This window comes from Lynx rufus, unplaced genomic scaffold (genome assembly GCF_022079265.1).
Source record: "Lynx rufus isolate CCGP_SWC_20201006 ecotype Redwood Valley unplaced genomic scaffold, mLynRuf1.p SCAF_1, whole genome shotgun sequence".
NCBI classification, from domain to species: domain Eukaryota; kingdom Metazoa; phylum Chordata; class Mammalia; order Carnivora; family Felidae; genus Lynx; species Lynx rufus.
Genome location: NW_025814823.1, coordinates 227,911,815 through 227,934,680, shown reverse-complemented (window position 1 = coordinate 227,934,680; position 22,866 = coordinate 227,911,815). Strand labels below are relative to the sequence as shown.

The window sequence follows — 22,866 nt, the reverse complement described above, 5'->3', positions numbered from 1 at the left end:
AAGTGTCCAACTCTTGGTTTCGGCTCAGGTCATGGTCTTGTGGTTTGTGGGATCAAGCCCCAAGTCGGGCTCCACACTGAGCATGGAGTCTGCTTAAGATTCTCTCTTTCTCTCCCTCTGCCCCCTCCCCCACTCATGCTCTGTCTCTGCCTCTCACTCTCTCAAAAATAAATAAGGAAACATTAAAAAAGGAAAAGATTCTCTCCCTCTCTGCCCCTCTCTCCTGCTTGTGCTCTCTCTCTCTCTCTCTCAAAAAAAAAAAAAAAAAAAAGAGGGAAAGAATATGATCCAAATCCCTTAATCCACAAATCTAAAAGAAGAAACTCTATGTTTTTATTTAGTCTTTTTAAATGGAGATTCCTGAGTGAGATAAGATCGTGTGCCATGACATATTCTGGGTTGTAATGTCATAAACGTTGAGGTACTAATCACGGTTGGCATCTCCTTCCTTTTCAAGCTTCCTGAAAAACTGCTCTTTTCACAAGGTTGTAATTGGATCCAGCAATACAGTTTTGGTCCTGAGAAGTATACAGGTTCCAATGTGTTTGGAAAGTTACGTAAATGTGTGGAATTATTGAAAACGCAGGTGAGTGTCTCGGGGAAGAAAAGACGAGGAATGAAAGCACACACCCGGGTGCAGTGAGTGACTCTTCTCTGTCAGGCCTGTCACCCGATGCCTCGCGGGGAGGACCTGTGGGCAGGAGCACCTCTTCTAGGAGCTGACGATGGGCTTTCCTGTTCTTTCTCCTCCCAAGTAACCAACGAGAGCAGCGTTGTACGTGATCATTAGGCCCGTTATGGGTTCAGGAGGCCTTTGTGGGCTGGCCAGGAAACCTTAACAGTCCCGTACCTTCGTTTTCCCCAGAGAGATGTGGTGCAAGGTCCAGACAGGGCATTCAGAAATGCACTTCTGGAATGTGCCCCATTAATAACTTGGGGACACCACAGACGCTGTCATTTGAACTAAGAGTTTTCCTGCCTTTTAATAGACACAGATTTGGAATTGTTGAAATGAACCCTCCCCGGTAAATACCGTAAAATTTCTGTGCTGTGGTTTTTTGATGAGTAAAACCGATATGTGAATATTGTGTCCCTTGTACTGTTATCGTGAGGATTGAATAAGTTAATACATGTGGCTTTAAACCGTGCTTGGCACATGGTGAGCGGCAAAGAATACTAGTTATTACCGTTCGTCTCTGGAATATCTGCCGTGCGACCCAGCTGTATTAAGCTGTCTTAGGAAACTGACTTGCTTGGTTTTTTACCTAATCGGTGGTGCTTTTTTGAAAGATATTTAAGCTAGTTTGTTATTATAAAAGTAATATATACTTGTGGTTAAAAAAATCGGGGTCAGGGGCGCCTGGTGGCTCAGTCGGTTGAACGTCCGACTTCAGCTCATGATCTCGTGGTTTGTGAGTTCGAGCCCTACGACAGCTCGGAGCCTGGAGCCTGCTTTGGATTCCGTGTCTCCCTCTCTCTCCGGCCTTCCCCCGCTCACGCTCTCTCTCTCTCGGAAATAAATAAACATTAAAATTTTTTAAAAAAAAATCAGGGTCAGGGGCGCCTGGGTGGCGCAGTCGGTTAAGCGTCCGACTTCAGCCAGGTCACGATCTCGCGGTCCGTGAGTTCGAGCCCCGCGTCGGGCTCTGGGCTGATGGCTCAGAGCCTGGAGCTTGTTTCCGATTCTGTGTCTCCCTCTCTCTCTGCCCCTCCCCCGTTCATGCTCTGTCTCTCTCTGTCCCAAAAATAAATAAACGTTGAAAAAAAAATTTAAAAATCAGGGTCAAAAATGAAAAGTTAAAGGTCCCCTCTATTAATCTCTGGTTTATTTTTATACGTACTTTAAAACTATGCCATGCTGTCGGTATTCACCTCTACCCTGTAAATCTCACTCTCACATCTGTGTTTCCAGTGGACTGAATTTAGTGGAATTAAAGATTATCACAAGAGAGGAAGTATGTGCAACATCCTCTTTTCTGATGCGATTCTGGAATATAAACTTTACGAAGCTCTAAAGTTCATCATGCTCTATCAAGTCACTGAAGTTTATGAGCAAATGAAGACTCAGAAAGTCATTCCCAGTCTTTTTCGGCTCCTGTTTTCCCGGGAAACATCCTCTGACCCTTTGAGCTTCATGATGAACCACCTGAATTCTGTGGGCGACACATGTGGACTGGAGCAGGTAATTGGGGCAGAAGAATGTGTTCAGGACCCCATGGCAGTGCCTAAACACACAGGTGTGTGGAGTTTACTTTCAGGTGATAAACCCACCTGCGGCGAAGCAGTGGCTTGATGTCGTTGCCCCTGAAAGGAGGAAAAGAAGAGTAAAAACCACTGCTCCGTGCAGTTTGCCGTGTGTCTGTCAAGCCCCGTGGCCACTGAGCAGTGCTGGAGGCCCTTCTGAGCTTTCACTCTGCTTCTCAGATGGTGGCAGTCCTCCCACAGCAGAGTTTAACCGAGAGAAAGTCCAGCCGGAGAAGGAGATAATGTTTGGGAAAGCATTTGGTTCCTTAGTGCAGATAAATAGACACTATTGGAAAAATTTTAGGGGCGCCCGGCTGACTCAGTCGGAAGAGCATACGACTCTTGATCTCCGGGTCGTGAGTTGAAGTCCCATGTTGGGTGTAGAGATGATTAAAACTAATAAATAAACTTTAAGTTAAAAAAAAAAGAAATTATTAAAAACTTTAAAATCCAGATAAGACTTTTTCATTCCCATAGAAAAGAGGTTTTCTCTTGTTTTGCTTTGCTCTCTTAGACGGTGTGCAAAATTACCTGCCATTTTTTTACAAAAATTTATCTAAAACTAGTTGGAAAACAGTGTGATTTTAACTGTGAGCATCCTTTACTTTTTATTAGGTGGTTTTTTGTTTTTTTTTTTTTTTTACCCCCTGTAACTTCATGCTGGTCTACAGAGATGTTCCTCTGCTTGTCCCCTGCCTTCCGCATCGTGGGCATTTGTTCCTGACACTGGCCTTTCGGTGGTTCATGTGTGGGTCTGGTTCCTAAGCAAGGGCACTGCTTCCTAAGCTTCAGGAGAACACGCTCCCTCCCCTGGTGGGGGAGGGAAATTGGAAATGTGTGTTTGTGACCTCTCTCTCGTCTCTTCTCCAGATCGATATGTTTATTCTTGGACACTCCCTTGAAATAAAGATAAAAGTGTTCAGACTGTTCAAGTTTAACTCCAGAGACTTTGAGGTCTGCTACCCAGACTTGCCGTTCAGGGAGTGGCCCGAGATCTCCCTGCTGACGGAGAATGACCGCCACTACCACATTCCTGTCTTTTAAGTCTGGCGTGGGCTGGGCACCGGCCCTCGCCGTTCACAGCGGTCACACGTTCAAGCAAAGTCCAGGTGGAGAACCAAAGCTGGTGTTGCGACCATTGAAAGGGGCGGGGCCTTCTTCTCCGGAGCTGCAGGTGCCCTGGACACAGAGGTGCACGGATGGCATGCTTTTGTTTTCCAGTGACTTCCTCCAAACCGGCCTATTTGTGTTTGGTGGTTTGACCTTGTTCACACGGGCTCTAGTCATTTCACATGCCACAGGCCTTTAAGGGCACCGGGAAAGGAAATCTGGGCAGTACAACAGGAAAAAAAGCGAGAGGAGAAGGGGAAAGGACTAACCAGGAACGAATTTGTCTGTAACCTGGATGTTCTCATTAGGAACCTTGTCTTTGACTGATTTGAGATCTTTATAAACATGGCCTTATTTTATAAGCATTACTTTCCCAGGAATCTTTATGGCATATTGATTTTCTAGAACCACTTAATTAACTGTAAAACTATGTATATGGGGTATGTGTATACACACACACACACACACACACACACACGCATACACATGTATATACATTGTATAGTTTTATATATACATATATGAACACACACACACAAATCATCACTACTTTGTAATCTTGTACAATTTGTTTTATATCACTTTACACTTTTTTGTTACTGTTGCATCTGGCCAGTTGAATATGTTTTATGATAAAAAAGATTAATTCTGTAGATTAAGGTAACCGAATGACAACTATTGAACTATTACAAAATACTAACTGTGGTGTATCTAATGTGTATTTACCTGTGTATTTAACGTGTGGTAGGTAAACTAATGCCACCCCCCGATCACCATGCCTGTGTCCAAATCCCCGGGACCTGGGAATACGTTGGGTTAGATGGCAAAGAAGAAGAAGATTGCAGGTGGGATGAAGGTACTAATCTGACCTGGGAGGTTGTTCTGGGTTCTCCAGGTGGGCCCAGTGTAATCCCAAGGGTCCTTAAGAGGGGAGGAGAGGAATTGGGAGAGGATCAGGATCAGAGGAAAATGTAAAAGAACAGAACAGAGAGAGAGAGACACGCATTATTTCTGGCTCTGAAGATGGAGGAAGGAGCCATGACCCATGGAATGTGGGTGGTCCCTGAAGGTGAAAAGGGAAGAGAACAGAGTCTTCCCCAAGGCCCCCAGAAAGGAACGGGGCCCCGCCCACACCTTGATTTTAGCCCAGTGGGACGGAACCCGTGTCGGATCTCTAACCTGCAGAACTGTAAGATAATACGCTTGTGTTGTTTAAGTCACTAAGTTTATGGTAATGTGTTAGGTTAGAGCAGCAACTGACAACTAATACGCTCGAGCTAACAAATTTTTGGTCATCTTTATTTTGGAAATACTTTTCTAGTTTATTTTGGTCATCTTTATTTTGAAGGTACTTTGCTAGGCTGTTTTGAACTTCAATAAATACAAAATAGCTTCTAAAATCTTGCCTAATGGTCTGCTACTTCGAAGTTACAAATCCTTTCTAAGAGCGACTGAACGTTTTTGATGCTAATGTTTTCTCCCATGTTCATACTGCTGTGCTAGTAGAAATAAAATTAATTGCTGTGGCAGATGAAAACAACATCCAGATCTTTTGTACTGGGGATAATCACTTGTGTGTACTACTCAAGCCAGACGTCTAATGCACACTGTGCTGTGCCTGCTCTCAGTTAGTTTCCTGGTAGAAGAGTTGGAAAGCAATTAGCTCAGACCAAGGGGCTTTCTGTCACCCTGATAGCCACACGAAACAAGAGTTCTTCTTTTTGTTTTAAGCGGGAGTTCTTCATTGATCTTTCTAGCACGTTCCTGCTTGGAAGTGTCTATGGTTTTGCATAACTCCTGTCATTTAACTGACCCCATTGAAAGTTCTTCCCATGATACATTACTGTGACCATGAGAAAATGGACCCTACCCTTTGTGTTCGTAGGCAGCTACAGTGACGGCCTGTAGCAGGTCACTGTGACTGATACTCATGGCATGTCTGTTCTAGACTTTGGTTCCAGTTGAGCTGTCCAGGCACCTACCCGGCGTTTGTACCTTACCACTCACCTGGCATCTCCTTACTCAGTGTTATGATTTCCACACCAGTCCAGGATTGAAAGGAAGAACTTTTTTCCCGGGGATTAGCAGCCCAAAGCTCTGTGACATACTAATCAATTGTGTTTATCCTTAACCTTGTGTTGGGGGGCAGGGCAGGATGGGGCAAGACCAAATTGTGGAAAAGGGGCATCCCAGTACAAAGAAAGTAAAAAGTAAAGGCCTTTAAATAATTGCCACGTTTGCGGAAGGCATTGAATCAAGAATTTGAGAGGAGGTATTGGGTGTTTCCAGTTTTGTTTTATTTTTAATTCAGTTGTATAATGAATAACACATGAATTAGAGGGAACTGCATATAAATTAGCACCACTTTTAAATGCCAACAAGAACCTGGAGGTGAATTTCCTATATGATGCCAACATTTAATGTCTTTCTAACCTCACATGTTTTAATGATGAGAAGATTATAGCAAAAATGCAAACATACGCCCTTGTCCCTTTCTGACTTAAGAATATGTTTCTCTTAAATTTTGGCCATATGTGTCCATACTGAGGGGTCATATGCATAGTAGTACAAGACTGACTTTCTTATTGTGGCAAGATGTACTTTCTTATTGTGGCAAAATTTACCATTTTAACCATCTTTAAAAAAATTTTTTTTAATGTTTATTCATCTTTAAGAGACAGAGCACAAGCAGTGGGGGGGGGGGGGGCAGAGAGAGAGGGAGACACAGAATCCGACGCAGGCTCCAGGCTCCGAGCTGTCAGCACAGAGCCCAACGCGGGACTTGAGCTCAAGAGCCCCAAGATCATGACCTGAGCCAAAGTCAAGACGCTTAACTGACTGAGCCACCCAGGTGCCCCTTAACCACCTTCAAATGTACACTTCAGTGGCATTAAGGACATCACACTGTTGTGCAACCATCACCACCATCCGTCCCCAGAACACTTTTTATCGTCAAGATGGACTTTCTGATAGAGGGGCAGGTTTCATTCCCCCACCTGGTACTTGGACTTCTTTGACTTTCCACATTCTTTATATCATGGCCTTCTAATCTCAGTATTTTCTCCAGACGTCCAATGCAAGGGAGGTTTGGGTGACCAAATGGATCAGGCAAATCCTGTTCTACTTCATCTCCAAAGTGAAGAAATAATAACAGGTGGCTTCTGGTTTCATCCTAGGAACACACACCATTTAAAAGGTCCCCAAAGAACTGTATCAATTCTGTATAATTCAGGCACCGTGACGACTTGAGTTTCTTTTTTTTTTTTTTTTTTTTAACGTTTATTTATTTTTGGGACAGAGAGAGACAGAGCATGTACGGGGGAGGGGCAGAGAGAAAGGGAGACACAGAATCGGAAACAGGCTCCAGGCTCTGAGCCATCAGCCCAGAGCCTGACGCGGGGCTCGAACTCACGGACCGCGAGATCGTGACCTGGCTGAAGTCGGACGCTTAACCGACTGCGCCACCCAGGCGCCCCACGACTTGAGTTTCTTGAATGTGGGCCATCACAGTCTTGAACCAAAGTCCTTTCCGCCCATGGAGGAAGCCGTAGGGCCTTCTCTATGTATGGGAAAGAGACCCAGACAAGCCAGTGTAGAATCTGCCTGGCCTCCAGGAGAGAAGAAGAGCCCGAATCAGGGGACATTTACGTTAATTTTCCAAGGACTTGCCTGCAAATGAATTTTGCATGAAAATAATTGTTATTCTAGATCAGATGATTTTCTCATATTTTAGTGAGATCAAAGAAAGACCATTTTATTTCGGTCGAAGCTAATCTTGTGGAGGAAAAAAATTCTAAGTTCTGAGTACCACATTAAAGAAGGTAAAGTTTTAGACTGACAGCTAACCTCATATGTGGAAACCTATACAAATGTGAATAAAGAAATGACTAATTCAGAATTAGTGTTAGTTTTCACTTAAATAGCAAGTTCCTAAGGGGGTACGGTTGTTTTTACAGGAATGTGCTTCTACTGCTTAAGACTGGTTACTGTGTAAAATGTAAAACTAACAACATATATTTTTATGGATCTAAAACATTAACAGTCTATTGGGTTACCTGTCATTAGGTTGACTATTGTTTACCTCAGTACTGACCATATTTATGTACACTTTTCTCTATAGAGAAAAGTCCTGTTTTCATCATAATGACTGTCTTACAGTCAGACACAAAATTAAGCGGGTCCAAATTGTACAATCACTTTTATGTTATTTGTTCAAAATGGTTGGGTCTTCTGTTAATTCATTTTAGTTTTAATCCCGTCCTGTCCTGTAGGGCGAGAAAACGAAAGCATATCTGGATTCTGTTTGGGTTTAATATCAACAGGGTTTGTAAGTAATGGAAAACCACTCACTCCCGTATCCAACATCCCCTAGGCCAAAGTGCTCTGTAGACCAGCCAGAGGTATGTGCTGTGTGACTGCATTTGAAAGTTGTAGACTGTGTTTGAGGAGTTGAGGGGTCTGTCGGAACAAGTAAGGGGCAAAGCCAGCCCAAGTGGGTGAAGCATGCGTGGGATTGAAAGTTTAATGCTGGCTGGTGTCTCTGGAAAAAGACTACTCTCTGTTTAAAAACCAACTTTCTGGGTGGCGCCTGGCTGGCTCGGTCGGTAAGGGCACGTGACCCTTGACGTCGGGGTCATGAGTTCAAAGCCCCATGTTGGGCGTAAAGATTACTTTTTAATAAATAAATAAATAACAAATAAAATCAATAACATCAAGCCCAACTTTCTGTATATAATGATCAATTGGTCCTCATTATCAGTGTCATCAGGGCTTAGGCTGATTTTTAAGTCCCTTTGTTTCCATCAGTGTCCCTTGTGATGATTCTTGGAAAACTTAGTCAAGAGGATTTCTGTAAACTGAAAAAAATGCTTGCTTTAAGTATTTCCGGCTTAGTCCAGATGGGTCGGGTTGTAAAACCCATCTGCACAGGTAGCTTATTTAAACCGGGAATGTGTTCCAAAAAGCATTCCTACGTACAGAAATGTGGGGTGGTTTTTTTTCCCCATTTAAATAGCTTATTTGTAAGCAAAGAATTTTTTTTTGTTCCTAATTTATAAAGCCTTACATGGATGGAACCAAATAGAGGTTGGAACCAAACAGAGGTTGGGTGTTAAAACCAGGTATAAGCACAGCATTTTACAGTTTTATTCTCTTCACCCTCAAGTCTGAAAAGGCAGAACGAGGTCAGTAATGCTAAGATGCTTCATGGACACTGTATAGCTTTACTCCACTGCACCTTACCATCGATCAACAAATTTATCGGGACAGACACAAAAGCCTGAGACTTTCCTGGCCCCAATTCTTTTTATCACTGCCATCCCCAAGGCCAAAATCCAGGAAACAGCTTGGGAATGCTTCAAGTACCTGTCAGCATGTGTGTGAATTTCCTTTGGGTGCTGGCTTCTCTGCTGAACTGAGCTTCATGGAAAGGCCCCTGGGGCCAGGGAAAGAGAAGCAGCTGGTGCAAAATGATCAACAGCGGGAACAAAGACCCGGAAAGTTGCTTCAGTGTTCTGGAACTTTCAGACTCCTGTACATAAAAAAAGGAGCAGAGATGCGCTGATGGTGAAAATGGCGTTTGTTATAAAATATTCGTATTATTGTAGTTAAATAGGAAAGATAAATACATCTTTCTTATCAGAAGTGGCCTTTAGCTATAATTTATTTTATTTTTTAATATTTATGTTCAAGGGAGAGAGAGCAGGGGAGGGGCAGACAGAGGGGGGACAGAGGATCCGAAGCAGGCTCTGTGCTGACAGCAGAGAGCCCAATGCAGGGCTCAAACTCACAAACCGTGAGATCACGAACTGAGCCTACGTAGGATGCTTCACCAACTGGGCCACCCAGGCGCCCTCCCTCCCCCCACTTTAGCTATAATTCAACATGCTGGAGAGATGAAAAGAAAAACTCAGCACTGGTGAGTGTGTGATCTATGTTTAATGCATTAGTCAGTGGTAGGTACATGAGAAATTAATGTTTCCACTCGGTTTATATTTCACAAGGTAATAACGGAACACTTGAATCTGCTCGTGGGACCCGTGATATTTAGTAGTTGCATTTTCGGCTGTCCCTCCTGTATGTCTTTACAAGAGCAAACAGCTATGAAAATACATCTTGCGCTGTACAAGAGAAGGAAACACTGCACGGCTTTCTTTTTAGAGCAGGAAGGAACGTGGCCTTTTCCCTTTGAAAACTGTGGCAGAACGGTGCTTGTAAAACCATTCACAGAGAGGCACAGCTTCTTAAAGTTTCCAATCCTTTGCAACGTGGCATCTCTGTAAAGTACAGTAAAAATGTTACCTTGAGATCTAGTTGCTATAAAAGTTTCCAAACGCTTCCTCTCCCTTTCTGTACGCGTTACCGCAGACGGACAACAAAGGGTTCACAATGTGACACGGGCCTATAGAGCACACCCAGAAGCACGGAAACAGGGATTGCAAGAAAGAATCAATAGATTCTGATGCTATTTATGTAGGGGCTTGGGATTTTGCCTAGAGCGGTGTGTTTTGTTGTTGTTGTTTTGTGGAGTTTTTGCTGTTACTGGTCCATCTTTATCACGACACTTTATTTCTTTACTGGATTTCAAGCTCCGGTGGGGAAGGATATGGGTCTCGTATCATTGTGAGTGGAACAGAGCTCAAACAGATATCAAGTAAATTCCAAGTTGCAAGTTGGTAATGAGAGCCAAGTACAGCTAAGAGGCAAAGTGGGATTATTTCCCCCTGCGGTTTCTTTTTATTGATCCGGAACTTACAGAGAGCACGTTTTTAGATGTCCTGGGGAGGGAAGCTTCCTGAAGTCAGTGACCCCCTGACATAGTCACCAAGTCACAATGACCTATGGAACGGCCACAGTAGACATGAGAGGTCAAGCCGAGTTTTGCTAACATTCTATCTCTAGTGAGGTTAAAATTAACCAAGGACAGTGGCCTCACCCAGAAACAGGTTCTTAAGTAAATATGGCTCGTGGAAGGACGTTATGAAGTGGGGTCACGGATTTCTAAGCATGAACCGAAACTTGAGATGTCAGGGGAGCACATGTGCCTGGTTCCATGCCTGTGAAAGAGGCCTGACCTCAGTCCGGGCTCTGAGAGCCTCCTTGCAGGCCCCAGGGTGGAGACAGCGATGTAGGGTCAGGGCGGTGTGGCTGAAAGAAAGCAAGGGCCGCTGGGTGGCTCCGTCGGTTGAGTGGCCGACTTCGGCTCAGGTCACGATCTCGCGGTCCGTGAGTTCGAGCCCCGCGTCGGGCTCTGTGCTGACAGCTCAGAGCCTGGAGCCCGTTTCAGATTCTGTGTCTCCCTCTCTCTGACCCTCCCCCGTTCATGCTCTGTCTCTCTCTGTCTCAAAAATAAATAAACGTTAAAAAAAAAAAATTAAAAAAAAAAAAGAAAGCAAGGGCTCGGGCGGCCCACACCTGCACACCCATGGCAGGAACACTTGAGTGCATCTCAGATATTTGTCAGAGTCAGAAGCAGGTCTCACCCACCGTGCGCAGCTGAAATCAGGAAAAGTGAAGGCCTAGAGGCTTATCACCAGCACAGAGGAAAATACCTCTCGGTGGCAAGTGAGGTAGGAGGGCGTATTTAAATAACAGGTTTTCCACCAGGCTGTAAGACCCACGTACACTCATCTCACCTTGGCTCCTGACGATCCTCAGAGCTCCACACGACCACCGCTCTGCTTAGCATTTACGGGATTCCCACGTGGTGGGCCAAAGAGAGGCCCTGAGCTAAATTGCTGCACGAAGGAAGAGCTTTGGAAAATCCATGAATTCCAGTTCTCTGTGGGTTTTATTGCGAATGGGAAATGGTTAGCGGCTTAAGTGGCTGTTTTACGATTAGTAGGAAATATCGCCTGAGCCTAAGTCAGCCTGGTCGGGAATGCAAGCAATAGGAGGTTCCTAACCTGCTTTGGGTTCTGTCCAAGCAGTTTGGGTTGTGATGACAGAAAAGCACTTAAGCGAGTCTGAGAGCGAGAACCCCACAGAGCAACAGGGCAGGAAGTACATCCAGTTCCCTTGGCAGTTGCCTGGGCCCAGGAGAGCCAAGAATTAAGGTTTCCGGCTGTGGGTCTCACGGTTCAGATGAGCTCTGGCCTCGTGGCTCCAGATGTCTTTCTCCGTACCGCTCTTGGTCTCTCTCTACCTCCGGCTCCCCCTCTTCGTCCTCCTGGCACATTTGGCTGCTCCCACCACTGACGCAAGCTGCATCTGAGCCCACCAGTTCAAATCCCCAGGAAGTAGAATCTGGTTGGCTCAGCCGACCCATAGCCCTTGAACCACGTGGCCCACTCTATCCAATCATCTGTGGCCAGGGCGTGAGGCCAGTGTGTGAGCAGCACAGATTCAAAATTTCTGGGAAGCGGGTGTGAGCCCCATGTGCCTTGAACCATATCTATTGTTTGTGGAGCTTTTCACAGCTCAGGTGCACACGTGAGTGACCGTCAACGATGGAAGAAGAAGAATCTAGTTCAGATTAGCATATAATTAAGGTTAGTACTCTTATCCGTGAACATCCTACAGATAAAAATATTAATGAAGTCACTGAAGATGAGCAGAGACAAATGCCAGCTGGCACCCGAGTGTTAGGGTAACCGTCACACAAGGCTGCCCTCCTGAAGTACTTTTCTCGGTGGTCAGGTGAAGATAAAAAGAAGAAAAAGTTGCACGTGCCCAGAGTAATTCCCCTCCTGCAAAGGTTTGTTTCTATTGATCTGTTTAGTTAGCTGAGCGGCTACACGTGTGGTGTTTTAAAAATGCAGACCAAGGGCACTTGGGTGGCTCCGTCGGTTAAGCGACCCTCTTGAAATTTGGTTCAGGTCATGATCGCATGGTTTGTGAGGTTGAGCGCCCGCCCCGAGCTGATGGTGCAGAGCCTGCTTGGGATTCTCTCTCTCTCTCTCTCTCTCTCTCTCTCTCTCTCTGCCCCTTCCCCACTTACGAGCTCACTGTCTCTCTCTCTCTCTCTTGCAAAATAAATGAACTTAACAAAAACCAAAGAACCCCAGGAGTGAGCGTTATTCCCATTAACAAAAAATGCAGACCAAAGTCCTGGGAGCTTTCCTGCAGCGTTTTGATGTCAAGTGGATTCCAGGTCCTCTGAACCTCACGTAGGTGCATTTGCAGCAAACCTTTTAGTCTGCAGTGGGTTAGGTCTGTGATGCATTCTGGCTGCAGTACTCAAACTTCACGTTGCAAAGGTTGGATTTGGCATTGTCTACTTCCTCCAGGTTGCATGACGACTTCCTTAATTTGTTGTTCTCTTTGTGCCACGGGTAGTAAATTTCCACGGCGGTGGAAATTGGCTCCCCCGCTCTTACACAGAAGCATGAAGGTCAAATCTGATTATCTGGGACCTCATGCACAGAATTCCTAACAGCTCTATCAAAAGTTAGTTTTATGTTTACTGTAATGAGATATTGTTTTCCCTATTCCTATTATGACTTCTACAGGATATTCTCTATGTTAAGACACAGCCTGGGGCCAGGAAACAGAGTACCCAGGCCCTGAGAGGCTTAAACCTGGTGGTGGTTCTCATTAATGAGATTGCATTTGTGGTTTTCTAGACATTAAGAATAAGGGGAACTCTTTGGAGAACCTCATAGTGGATATCAGAAAGGATAGTTTGGTATTGTAAATGGATAACCCATGAAATCTATTTCTGGACCCATCTGTGTTGGAGACAGTAAGCTTACCTACATTTCAGAGGTTAACAATACTGCTAAACTAAGCCAAGGGATGTTTGGCTTAAAAAAAAAAAAAAAAGAAAGAAAGAAAGAAAGCAAGCATGTGCTTCAGCAAGCACATGTACGAAAACTGGAACGATACAGAGAAGATTAGTGTGGCCCCTGCATGAGGATGATGTGCAAATTCATGAAGTGTCCGTATTTTTCTCTGGCCAATAATACTGTACTGACGTATGGTGACCGATGATAACTGCACGTATCACGGTGAACACTGGGTGATGTGCAGAATTGTGAAATCACTATGGTCTACACTTGTGACTAATATAACATTGTATGTCAACTATACTTCATTTAAAAAAATGAAAATAAATACAGGGAAGAGGAAATATTTCTTACAAGTTAATGATAATCGAGACCTAATGGAATGTATAAATGCGCTTACAAATGCTAAGAAAGCCATAGTAACAAAAGTAGTCAGACTTAAAGCTTTATTCTAATGACCTCAGTCTCCAAGTTGAATACCCATGTGGGAAGAAGCCTTGTCTACTTCCTCCAGGTTCCTTGACGACTTCCTTAATTTGTTGTTCTCTTTGTGCCACGAGTAGTAAATTTCCACGAAGTTGGAAGTTGGTACCTTATGAAACAGATATTGATGGTGCTCTACCCATAGTTACCTATTATGTACGCAGAGTTACTTACTCCAGCTCAAGAAAAATAAATAGCGGTGCCTGGGTGGCTCAGTCAGTTAAGCATCCGACTTCAGTCTAGGTCGTGATCGCGCTGTTCCTGAGTTCGAGCCCCATGTCGGGCTCCGTGCTGATAGGTCAGACCCTGGAGCCTGCTTCAGATTCTGTGTCTCCCTCTCTCTCTGCCCCTCCCCCACGCACACTCTGTCTCTGTCTCAAAAATAGGTAAACATTAAAAAAAATTAAACAACAAAAAAATAGAAATGGTGGAATAGTTTCAAATGATTGCAAACCATCTTCCTTACTTTATTCCTAAACCACCTCCGGATAACTAGACTCTCTGTTTTTAAAACTTTTAAATATTTATTTATTTTTGGAAGAGACAGAGCATGAGCAGGGGAGGGGCAGAGAGAGAGAGAGAGACACACACACAGAATCCGAGGCAGGCTCCAGGCTCTGAGCTGTCAGCGCAGAGCCTGCTGTGGGGCTCCAGTTCATGAACCATGAGATCACGACCTGAGCTGAAGTCGGACACTTAACCAACTGAGCCACCCAGGCGCCCCCAGCTAATGAGACTTTCCATGTCAGTTTTAGGTGTTTTTGCTTGTTTGTTTTCTGGGTGTTTTGTTTTGTTTTGGTCTATACAAAGCTTTGTATTCTTCTCTTTTCACTTAACGTGTGTATTAGTCAGAATCCTGGAAAGAAACAGCATTCACTTGATGGTTCAAATGAAGAGCCATTTAGTGAAGGATGGTTTACAGAGATGCCGGTAAGGTTAAGGGAACCGACAAAAGCTGCTGAGGCACCCAGGAACCAGGAACAGCATGAAGCTGTTACTGTCATCACAGCCAAAAAGACAAAGGGAGAAAATGAAGGTAAAGGAGCCCAGAGAGGGCTGCAGGCTTAGAGGGGACTGGCCAGCAGGAGCTGTCGTCCTGGAGGAGCAGAGGCAAGGGGACAGTGAGAAGACACATCCCAGACTGTCATCGCTCGTCCTGCCCTTCCATCTCCTACTGGCATCTCCCATTGGCAAACCCAACCTGCAGCCAGAGGGCGAGAGAATAAGGACAAAGTAGTGCCCTGGGCTCCATTTCGTAGGGTGCAGACCAGGGCAGAAAATGATTCTGACTGGCTCAGTCCATAGAGCATGCACCTCTTGATCTTGAGGTCGTGAGCTCAAGCCCCCGGTGGACACGGAGCCTTGCTTTGCCCAGCTGTATGCACATCACAAGCCTCAGGCAGCACCTTGCTAGGATAGAGAACTGTCTTGACTATGCCAGGATCTCTTAGACACCGGTGGAAATTTAAACTGGCACGCATATTGAGAAGCTTCCATTTTTTTGTGTCTGTTTTTATGTTGAACAAGGGGCAGTGATGAAGAGTTGTAACCAAAGGCATTTTCAAGTGGATGAAACAAAATAGACATCTTTAAATATTAACTGGAAAAGAATCTCTCCACATAAAACCATTTAAAGAGGTTTATATAGTTTAGGAATGTAAGCAAAGACACATGATGAGGGATAACCTTTTCAAAATTGCAATAATGCCTCAAAGTTCCTATTTGTAGACTGATGGTCCTAAGGAGATGCACAGTTAGATTAACACAATCTTTAGTACCATTGTCTACTCACAGAGGCTGGGAGGGTCAGCATCATCTATGTGGCAGGCAAGAAAGCTATTAAATCCTTGTATACAGAGAGAACCAATTATCACACTGAACTGCTGTCCTTGCGATTAATGATTGAGTACCTGACAGCCACTTTTCGTTATGGGAGCATTCTAAATGTTTCTCAGCATCCGGCCGTTGGCTTGGTTCTTCTGTGCCCCTGCAGCCGACCACATATCCCATGTTCCCTCCTCAGAACGCTTTGGTTTCAAGCTTGCCATAGTGAAGAAAGGATTTTGTGACTCTCTTCCCAAGGTCAGGCCAGGGATCTTCCAACATTATGCTTTCAAGAAAATCAGCTTCCAAATTGACTATTCAAGAAACCCAGACGGTCACACCTTAGTACTAGGGCTAAACTAGCTCTGAATTGAGGCAACCGCAGACCTACCCTGTAACAGTTTTTTAAAAAGCCATGAAAAGATCAAACCCATCTGACCTTCCAATAGCGTAACTTTCTTTCAGAACAAAGCCAATGTTCTTCAAAGAAAGATAGCAAAGTTCACATACTCAATAACCTAACAACTCAACATTCAGCCTCCAGTAAAAAATTCCTGGACATGCCAAGAATCAGGAAAATGTGACCCATAACCAGGAGGAAAAAAAAAAGTCAATAGAAAAAGATCCACCAATGACAGAGATGGTGGAATTAGTACACAAAACTTTGAAATACCTATTATAAATACCCTATGTTTATGGATCTTTAATATGAATAGAATGGAGAGAGTGTGTGAAGATACAAAAGGAACCAAATGGAAATTATAGAGATAAAAATTAAAATATTTGAAATGAAAACAAAAAATACACTGGATGAGATTAACTGCAGCTGAGACATGGGAAAAGAAAGGATCAGCAAACCTGAAGATGTAGCAATACAAACAATTCAATCTGCAACAGAGAAAAAAAGATGGAAAAAAATAAATGAGGCCTCAGTGACCTGGGGATAATATCAAGTGGTTTATTGTATGTGTAATTGACATCCCGGAACACTGTGATTTAGTGGTAGGGAGGAGAAAGGGACAGAAAAATATCTGAAGAAACAATGGCTGAAAAACTTCCAAATTTAACAACACTATGAACCCATGGATCTACAAACCTTAATGAATCCCAAAGAGGATACACACACACACACACACAAATCATATCAAAGCACATTATAATTAAATTGTTGAAAAACAGTGATGAAGAGGAAAATCTTAAAATCAGCCAGAGAAAGGCACATGATGTACTGAGGAACAAAGAATGAAAGCAGATTTCTTCTCAGAAATGATGCAGGTCAGAAGACCATGGTATGGCATCTTTAAATTGCAGAATGAAAAAAATAAAACATGGGCAACATACAATTCTATATCCAGCAAAAATCTCTTTTCCACTTAAGGGGTGCCTGGCTGGCTCGATCAGAAGAGCATGTGAGTCTTGATTGTGGGGTCATGAGTTCAATCCCCACATGGGCTATAGAGATTATTTAATAAATAAAACTGTAACATAAAATAAAATTTTCAACTTAAGGTGAAATAGAGCCTTTTTAAGACAAACAAAAGCTGAGATGGGTCGCCTGGGTAGCCCAGTTAGTTGAGCATCCAACTCTTGATTTCAGCTCAGGTCGTGATTTCATGTTAGTGAGATGAAGCCACACGTTGGGCTCTGAGCTGACAGCACAGAGTCTGCTTAGGATTCTCTCTCTCTGTCCCTCCCCCACTCAGTCTGTTTCCCTCTCTCTCTCTCTCTTAAAATAAATAGTAAAAAAAAGCTGACAGAGTTTGCAATTGAACATTACCGTAAGTAATGTTAAAGGACATTCTTTAGGCAGAAGAAAAATAAAACCAGATGAAAACTTGGATCTACACAAGAAAATGAGGGGTGCCTGGGTGGCGCAGTCGGTTAAGCTTCCGACTTCAGCCTGGTCACGATCTCGCGGTCCGTGAGTTTGAGCCCCGCGTCGGGCTCTGGGCTGATGGCTCAGAGCCTGGAGCCTGTTTCCGATTCTGTGTCTCCCTCTCTCTCTGCCCCTCGCCTGTTCATGCTCGGTCTCTCTCTGTCCCAAAAATAAATAAACGTTGAAAAAAAAATTAAAAAAAAAAAAAAGAAAATGAAGAACACAGGGAATGGTAAATATGTGGGTAAATACGAAAGTGTTTTCTTTTCATTTAAAAAAATTCTTTGAGATGTAATTAACGTATAAAGCAAAAATAATGTGTATTTCATAACTTATGCAGAAACAAAATGTATGACAATGATAGCACAAAGGATGGAAGGGGAAAATGGAAGTATACTGTTGTTATTACATAACGTTCCCACATTTAAAATAGACTTGGTAAGTTAAGGAGATAGGCTATCAGCATTAGCACAACCACTAAAAACTAGAATGTAGAAGTATAGCTAATAAACCAATAGTAGGAAAGAAAGGGGGGAAATGAACAAAGAGCAAATGGGATGAGTAGAGGACAAACAGACAGGCAAGTTGGGGAAGTCATCAAGGAGAGCGACAACAGACTGCTGAGATTCTGTGTGCCACAAGAAAAGAACAGCCGTCTTTCAGATGGCCTTGTAGTTAAAGAAAGCAATAAATTAATCACTAGAGGAAGAGGTAAGGAGTAAAGAATCATTATGGAATGGACATGGGAAGCTTTTGCTTTTTGAAACATTTGGACTCAAGATCCATTTCCCAACTTCTCAGTGTGTTAGGGGTTCCCTTGTGTGCCTACTCCAATGGATACACTTTCCTCAGGAAGAGAAGTATTATTTACAGCTTTTGTGTTAATGAACCCAAGGGCTCCTACGGAAATGTACTCTGACCTCTTACACAACATTTTTACTTAAGTCAGAGCGAAGGAAATAGTGGACATTGAGAAATCAAATGGCTGCCTTCCACTCTGTTCCCTCTAAAAATCAACAATTGTCATTTTTTTTCTGCTTAAGGAAGCTGCGTCTGACCTTATGGAATTCAACAGAGTTCCTGTGCTAGTGATTTTGATATTTAAATATGAGTAAGATAGGTAAATGGCAACTAAAATTGAATCATTTGAGTAAGATTGAAAAACAGGGAGACTAAACCATACACGTTTAGTTAGATTTAAAAACTTTTTAAATTAATCTTTATTTATTTTTGAGAGAGAGAGAGTCAGAGTGTGAGCAAGGGAGGAACAGAGAGAGACATAAACACACACACAGAATCCAAAGCAGGCTCCAGGCTCTGAGCTGTCAGCACAGAGCCCCATGTAGGGCTCGAACTCACAAACCACGAGCTCATGCCCTGAGCCAAAGTCAGATGCTTAACTGACTGAGCCACCCAGGTGCCCCTAGTTAGATTTTTTGCAGAGCATCTTATCCACATACTCCACAGCAGTCATACAGATAAAGACATGAAGTTACATGTTTTGACACAATTTTGCTGTTCAAACATTCATGGAACTTTTCTGTATAATTTCTTATTTTGACGTGTTAAATCTTACAGAATTCCTTTATAACAGTGTTATAGGGGGTTAGAATTAACATTCACCCTACAGATAAATTCTATATGGCAGGATTGATCGTATAGAGATATGTGTAGTGGACAATGCATCTGCAATTATGTGCTGAAGATCATCGTTGGACTAAATTTAGAAAGGTGAAGAATTAGATGAATAGCTTTTTATCTATTCCTCATCCCTAGAAATGGGCCCATTTCCAGGCCAGGTCCAAGATTACTTATTAGAAATTTTGTGCCCATCTGTAACATCCTTAAAAAGATAATTCTTGCCATGAAGGCTATTAACAGTATAGCCTGAGTATATCCAGGACAGTAGTCTGGGCTTCTAATGTCATAGGAGACTCTGTGCTCCCAGAATAAAATAAACTGCTTAAAAATGAAATAGGGTGACTTGTTAAAGAATTCAGTAATAAAAATACCTTTCATGAATACAAACCATGCAAGTTATTTCACAAATACTAGCTTAGTTTACCATGCATGTGTAATTGTTGACAAGTTTTGGATAAGGAAATGAAGCTAATAGAGGCAAGTGACTTGTCAAAGAGCTCATGGACGGAGTATCTGCACAGAACAATCAATCAATGTATTTTGCTGGATGTACTAATGAAGTTGCAGATCTTTTGTTTCCTGTTTAAGTGCTCACAAAATGTATATATAAAGACAATCTGTCCGCCATAATATATGACAGTGTTAAAAAGAAGAAAAGCACAATAGAGATGTCACTTTTAGGAAACTTCTGCAGGACCTGGGTAGCCTTTTGAATGGTACCTTTGAAAGTATGGACTGTGCAGAGGAGCTGTCCCTGGTGCTGAACCTGCCACGGAGCAACGAGGTCGAAGAACAGCCTTCAATTTTTGTCCCTATTTTTTTCTGGGCTCCTATTACCAATGACAATACTATTAAGAAAAATTATGTTTATTAAATATTTTGCCATTTTGAGAATTTGAAAGGCTATTTGTAAAATTACAGCTTTGTTTGAAGGAAACAATCAGCAAAACTAAAAGGCAACCGATGGAATGGGAGAAGACATTTACAAATGACATATCAGATAAAGGGTTATTATCCAAAATCACAAAGAACTTATCAAACTCAACACTCAAAAAACAAATAACCCAGCAGAGAAATGGGCAAAAGACATGAATAGACACTTCTCCAAAGAAGACTTCCAGATGGCCAACCGACACATGAAAAACTGCTCAATATCACTCATCATCAGGGAAATACAAATCAAAACCACAATGAGACACCACCTAACACCCGTCAGAATGGTTAACATTAACAACTCAGGCAACAACAGATGCTGGGGAGGATGTGGAGAAAGAGGATCTCTTTTGCACTGCTGGTGGGAATGCAAACTGGTGCAGCCACTCTGGAAAACAGGATGGAGGTTCCTCAAAAAATTAAAAATAGAACTACCCTATGACCCAGGAATTGAACTACTAGGTATTTATCCAAAGGATACAGGTGTGCTGTTTCAAAGGGGCACATGCACCCCAATGTTTATAGCAATGCTATTCACAATAGCCAAAGTATGGAAGGAGCCCAAATGTTCATCGACAGATGAATGGATAAAGAATATGTGGTATATATATATATATATATATATATATATATATATATATGGTATATATATATATAATGGAGTATTATATATATATATATATATATATATATAATGGTATATATATATATATATAGTGGTATATATATATATAATGGAGTATTACTCAGCAATAAAAAAGAATGAAATCTTGCCATTTGCAACTACGTGGATAGAACTACAGGGTATCATGCTAAGTGAAATTAATAAGTCAGAGAAAGACAAATATCATATGACTTCACTCATGAGGAATTTAAGATACAAAATAGATGAACACAAGGGAAGGGAAGCAAAAATAATATAAAAACAGGGAAGGGGACAAAACATAAAATACTCTTAAATATAGAGAGCAAACAGAGGGTTGCTGGAGGGGTTGTAGGCGGGGGGATGGTCTAAATGAGTAAGGGGCATTAAGGAATCTACTCCTGAAATCATCATTGCACCATAAGCTAACTTGGATATAAATTAAACAATAAATAAGTTTTTTAAAAATTAAAGCTTTGTTGAGTTACATAACATTAAATTTACATTTTTAAAGTGTACAACTCAGCACATTCTAGTGTATTCACAAAGTTGTAAAATTATCATCACTATATATTTTCAAGAACATTTTATTACCACAAAAAGAAACTCATCCCCTCAGTCTTTGGCAACCAGGAATCTACTTCCTGTCTCTATAGATTTGCCTATTCCAGACTTTTTGTATAAATGAAATTATATAATGTGTGACCTCTTGAGACTGGCTTCTTTCATGTAACATCATGTCTTCAAGGATTATCCATGTTGTAATATGTATCAGTACTTACTTTTCATTGACAATTCACTATATGGATATACTACTTTTATTCATGTATTTATCAGTCAACAAACATTTACATTGTTTCTACTTTTAACAACTATTTTTTTTAAGTTTATGTTTTTTGAGACAGGGAGAGAGAGCATGTGAGCAGAGGAAGGGCAGAGAGGGCGGGGAGAGAGAGAATCCCAAGCAGACTCCGCACTGTCAGTGCAGAGCTTCGGGCTCCATCTCATAGTTTATGAGATCATGACCTGAGCTGAAATCAAGAATCAGACACTTAACTGACTGAGCCTGGTTCTACTTTTTACTATGCTGATATGAATATCCATGTACAAGTTTTTTCGTGTGAACATGGGTTCAGTTATCTTAGATATGTACCTAGGAATGGAATTGTTGTGTTATGCGGTCTTTTCAATATTTTGAGGAATTGCCAAATGCTTTTCCAAAACAGATGCACTATTTTATATTCCCACCAGCAATGCATGAAGATTCAAATTTCTCCACATCCTTGCCAACATTTACTATTACCTATCTTCTTGATTTTAATCATTGTAGTAGGTATGAAATTGTACCTCACTGTGGCTTTTCACTTCTGCTCACATTTCCTTATTGAGGAATGATATTGAACATCTCTTCATGTACTTATCGGCCATTTGTTATCTTCTTTGGAGAAATGTCTATTCAAATATTTTGTCCATTTTTTAGAAGTTGGATGATTTTTATTGTTCAGGTAAAAGAGTTCTTTACATATTCTGGTTATGAGTCTTTTATCAAAGATACCATGTGCAAATATTTTCTCCCTGTGGGTTGTCTTGTCACTTTCTTAATGATGTAAAGGACTAATAGAGTGATCCTTTTCTGGTTCTTCCCAATACTTCCCTCAGCAGTTCTATAAGGGTTTGTTAATGGAATGTAGTAAGAATTCCAGGGGTAACTGGGTGGCTCAGTCAATTCAATGTCCAACTCGTGATTTTGGCTCAGATCATGGTCTCATGGTTCGTGGGATTGAGCCCTGCATTGGGCTCTGCACTGAAAGTGTAGTCTGCTTGGGATTCTCTCTTCTCTTTCTCTCTGTCTCCCCCCCTCCCTCCCCTACTTATGCATGCGATTTCTCTCTCAAATAAACTTTAAGAAAGATTTAGAATGTAGTAAGAATTCCCATATCTGTGCTCTTAGTAGCACATTATGAAGCAGGGAACTCATTTACAATATAATTGTTGGGAAATATCATATGGAAGAATATTTTTAGTTGTTCTCTGGTAAAACACTTTTTGGAAACCTGGATGGTTCAGAATATGTGACACCTGTTCCCTGCAGGAGAAGGCATGCCTCAAATGCTGTGCTTTTCTCATTATACCGAGCCTCTTCATAACAAACACTGCTTGAAAATGTTGCCAAGAGGGGCGCCTGGGTGGCTCAGTTGGTTAAGAGGCCAACTTGGGCTCAAGTCATGATCTCACAGTCTGTATATTCAAGCCCTGCATTGAGTTCTGTGCTGACACCTCAGAGCCTGGAGCCTGCTTCAGATTCTGTGTCTCTCTCTCTCTCTCTGCCCCTCACCTGCTCACATTCTGTCTCTCTCTCTCTCTCTCTCAAACATGAATAAACATTA

The 22,866-nt window shown here is 42.3% G+C and overlaps 1 protein-coding gene and 1 non-coding gene across 3 annotated transcripts in view; both read left to right on the top strand.

The window, feature by feature from the left end:
- Positions 1-4,754, top strand: part of OTULINL (OTU deubiquitinase with linear linkage specificity like) — a 30,789-nt gene extending 26,035 nt beyond the window's left edge. The window contains exons 6-8 of one of the 2 annotated variants that reach the window (XM_047093992.1): positions 458-586; positions 1,913-2,182; positions 3,115-4,754. In XM_047093992.1, coding sequence (XP_046949948.1) covers positions 458-586; positions 1,913-2,182; positions 3,115-3,288 — 573 coding nt within the window. In that variant the 3' untranslated portion in view covers positions 3,289-4,754. The remainder of the gene's footprint in view (positions 1-457; positions 587-1,912; positions 2,183-3,114) is intronic. The other variant, XM_047094001.1, reaches the window with a different exon arrangement.
- An 8,386-nt stretch (positions 4,755-13,140) lies between these two features.
- On the top strand, positions 13,141-13,244 carry LOC124523106 (U6 spliceosomal RNA). Its single transcript, XR_006964915.1, has one exon. It is a non-coding gene; the product is annotated as a U6 spliceosomal RNA (small nuclear RNA).
- Positions 13,245-22,866: the final 9,622 nt, after the last annotated feature.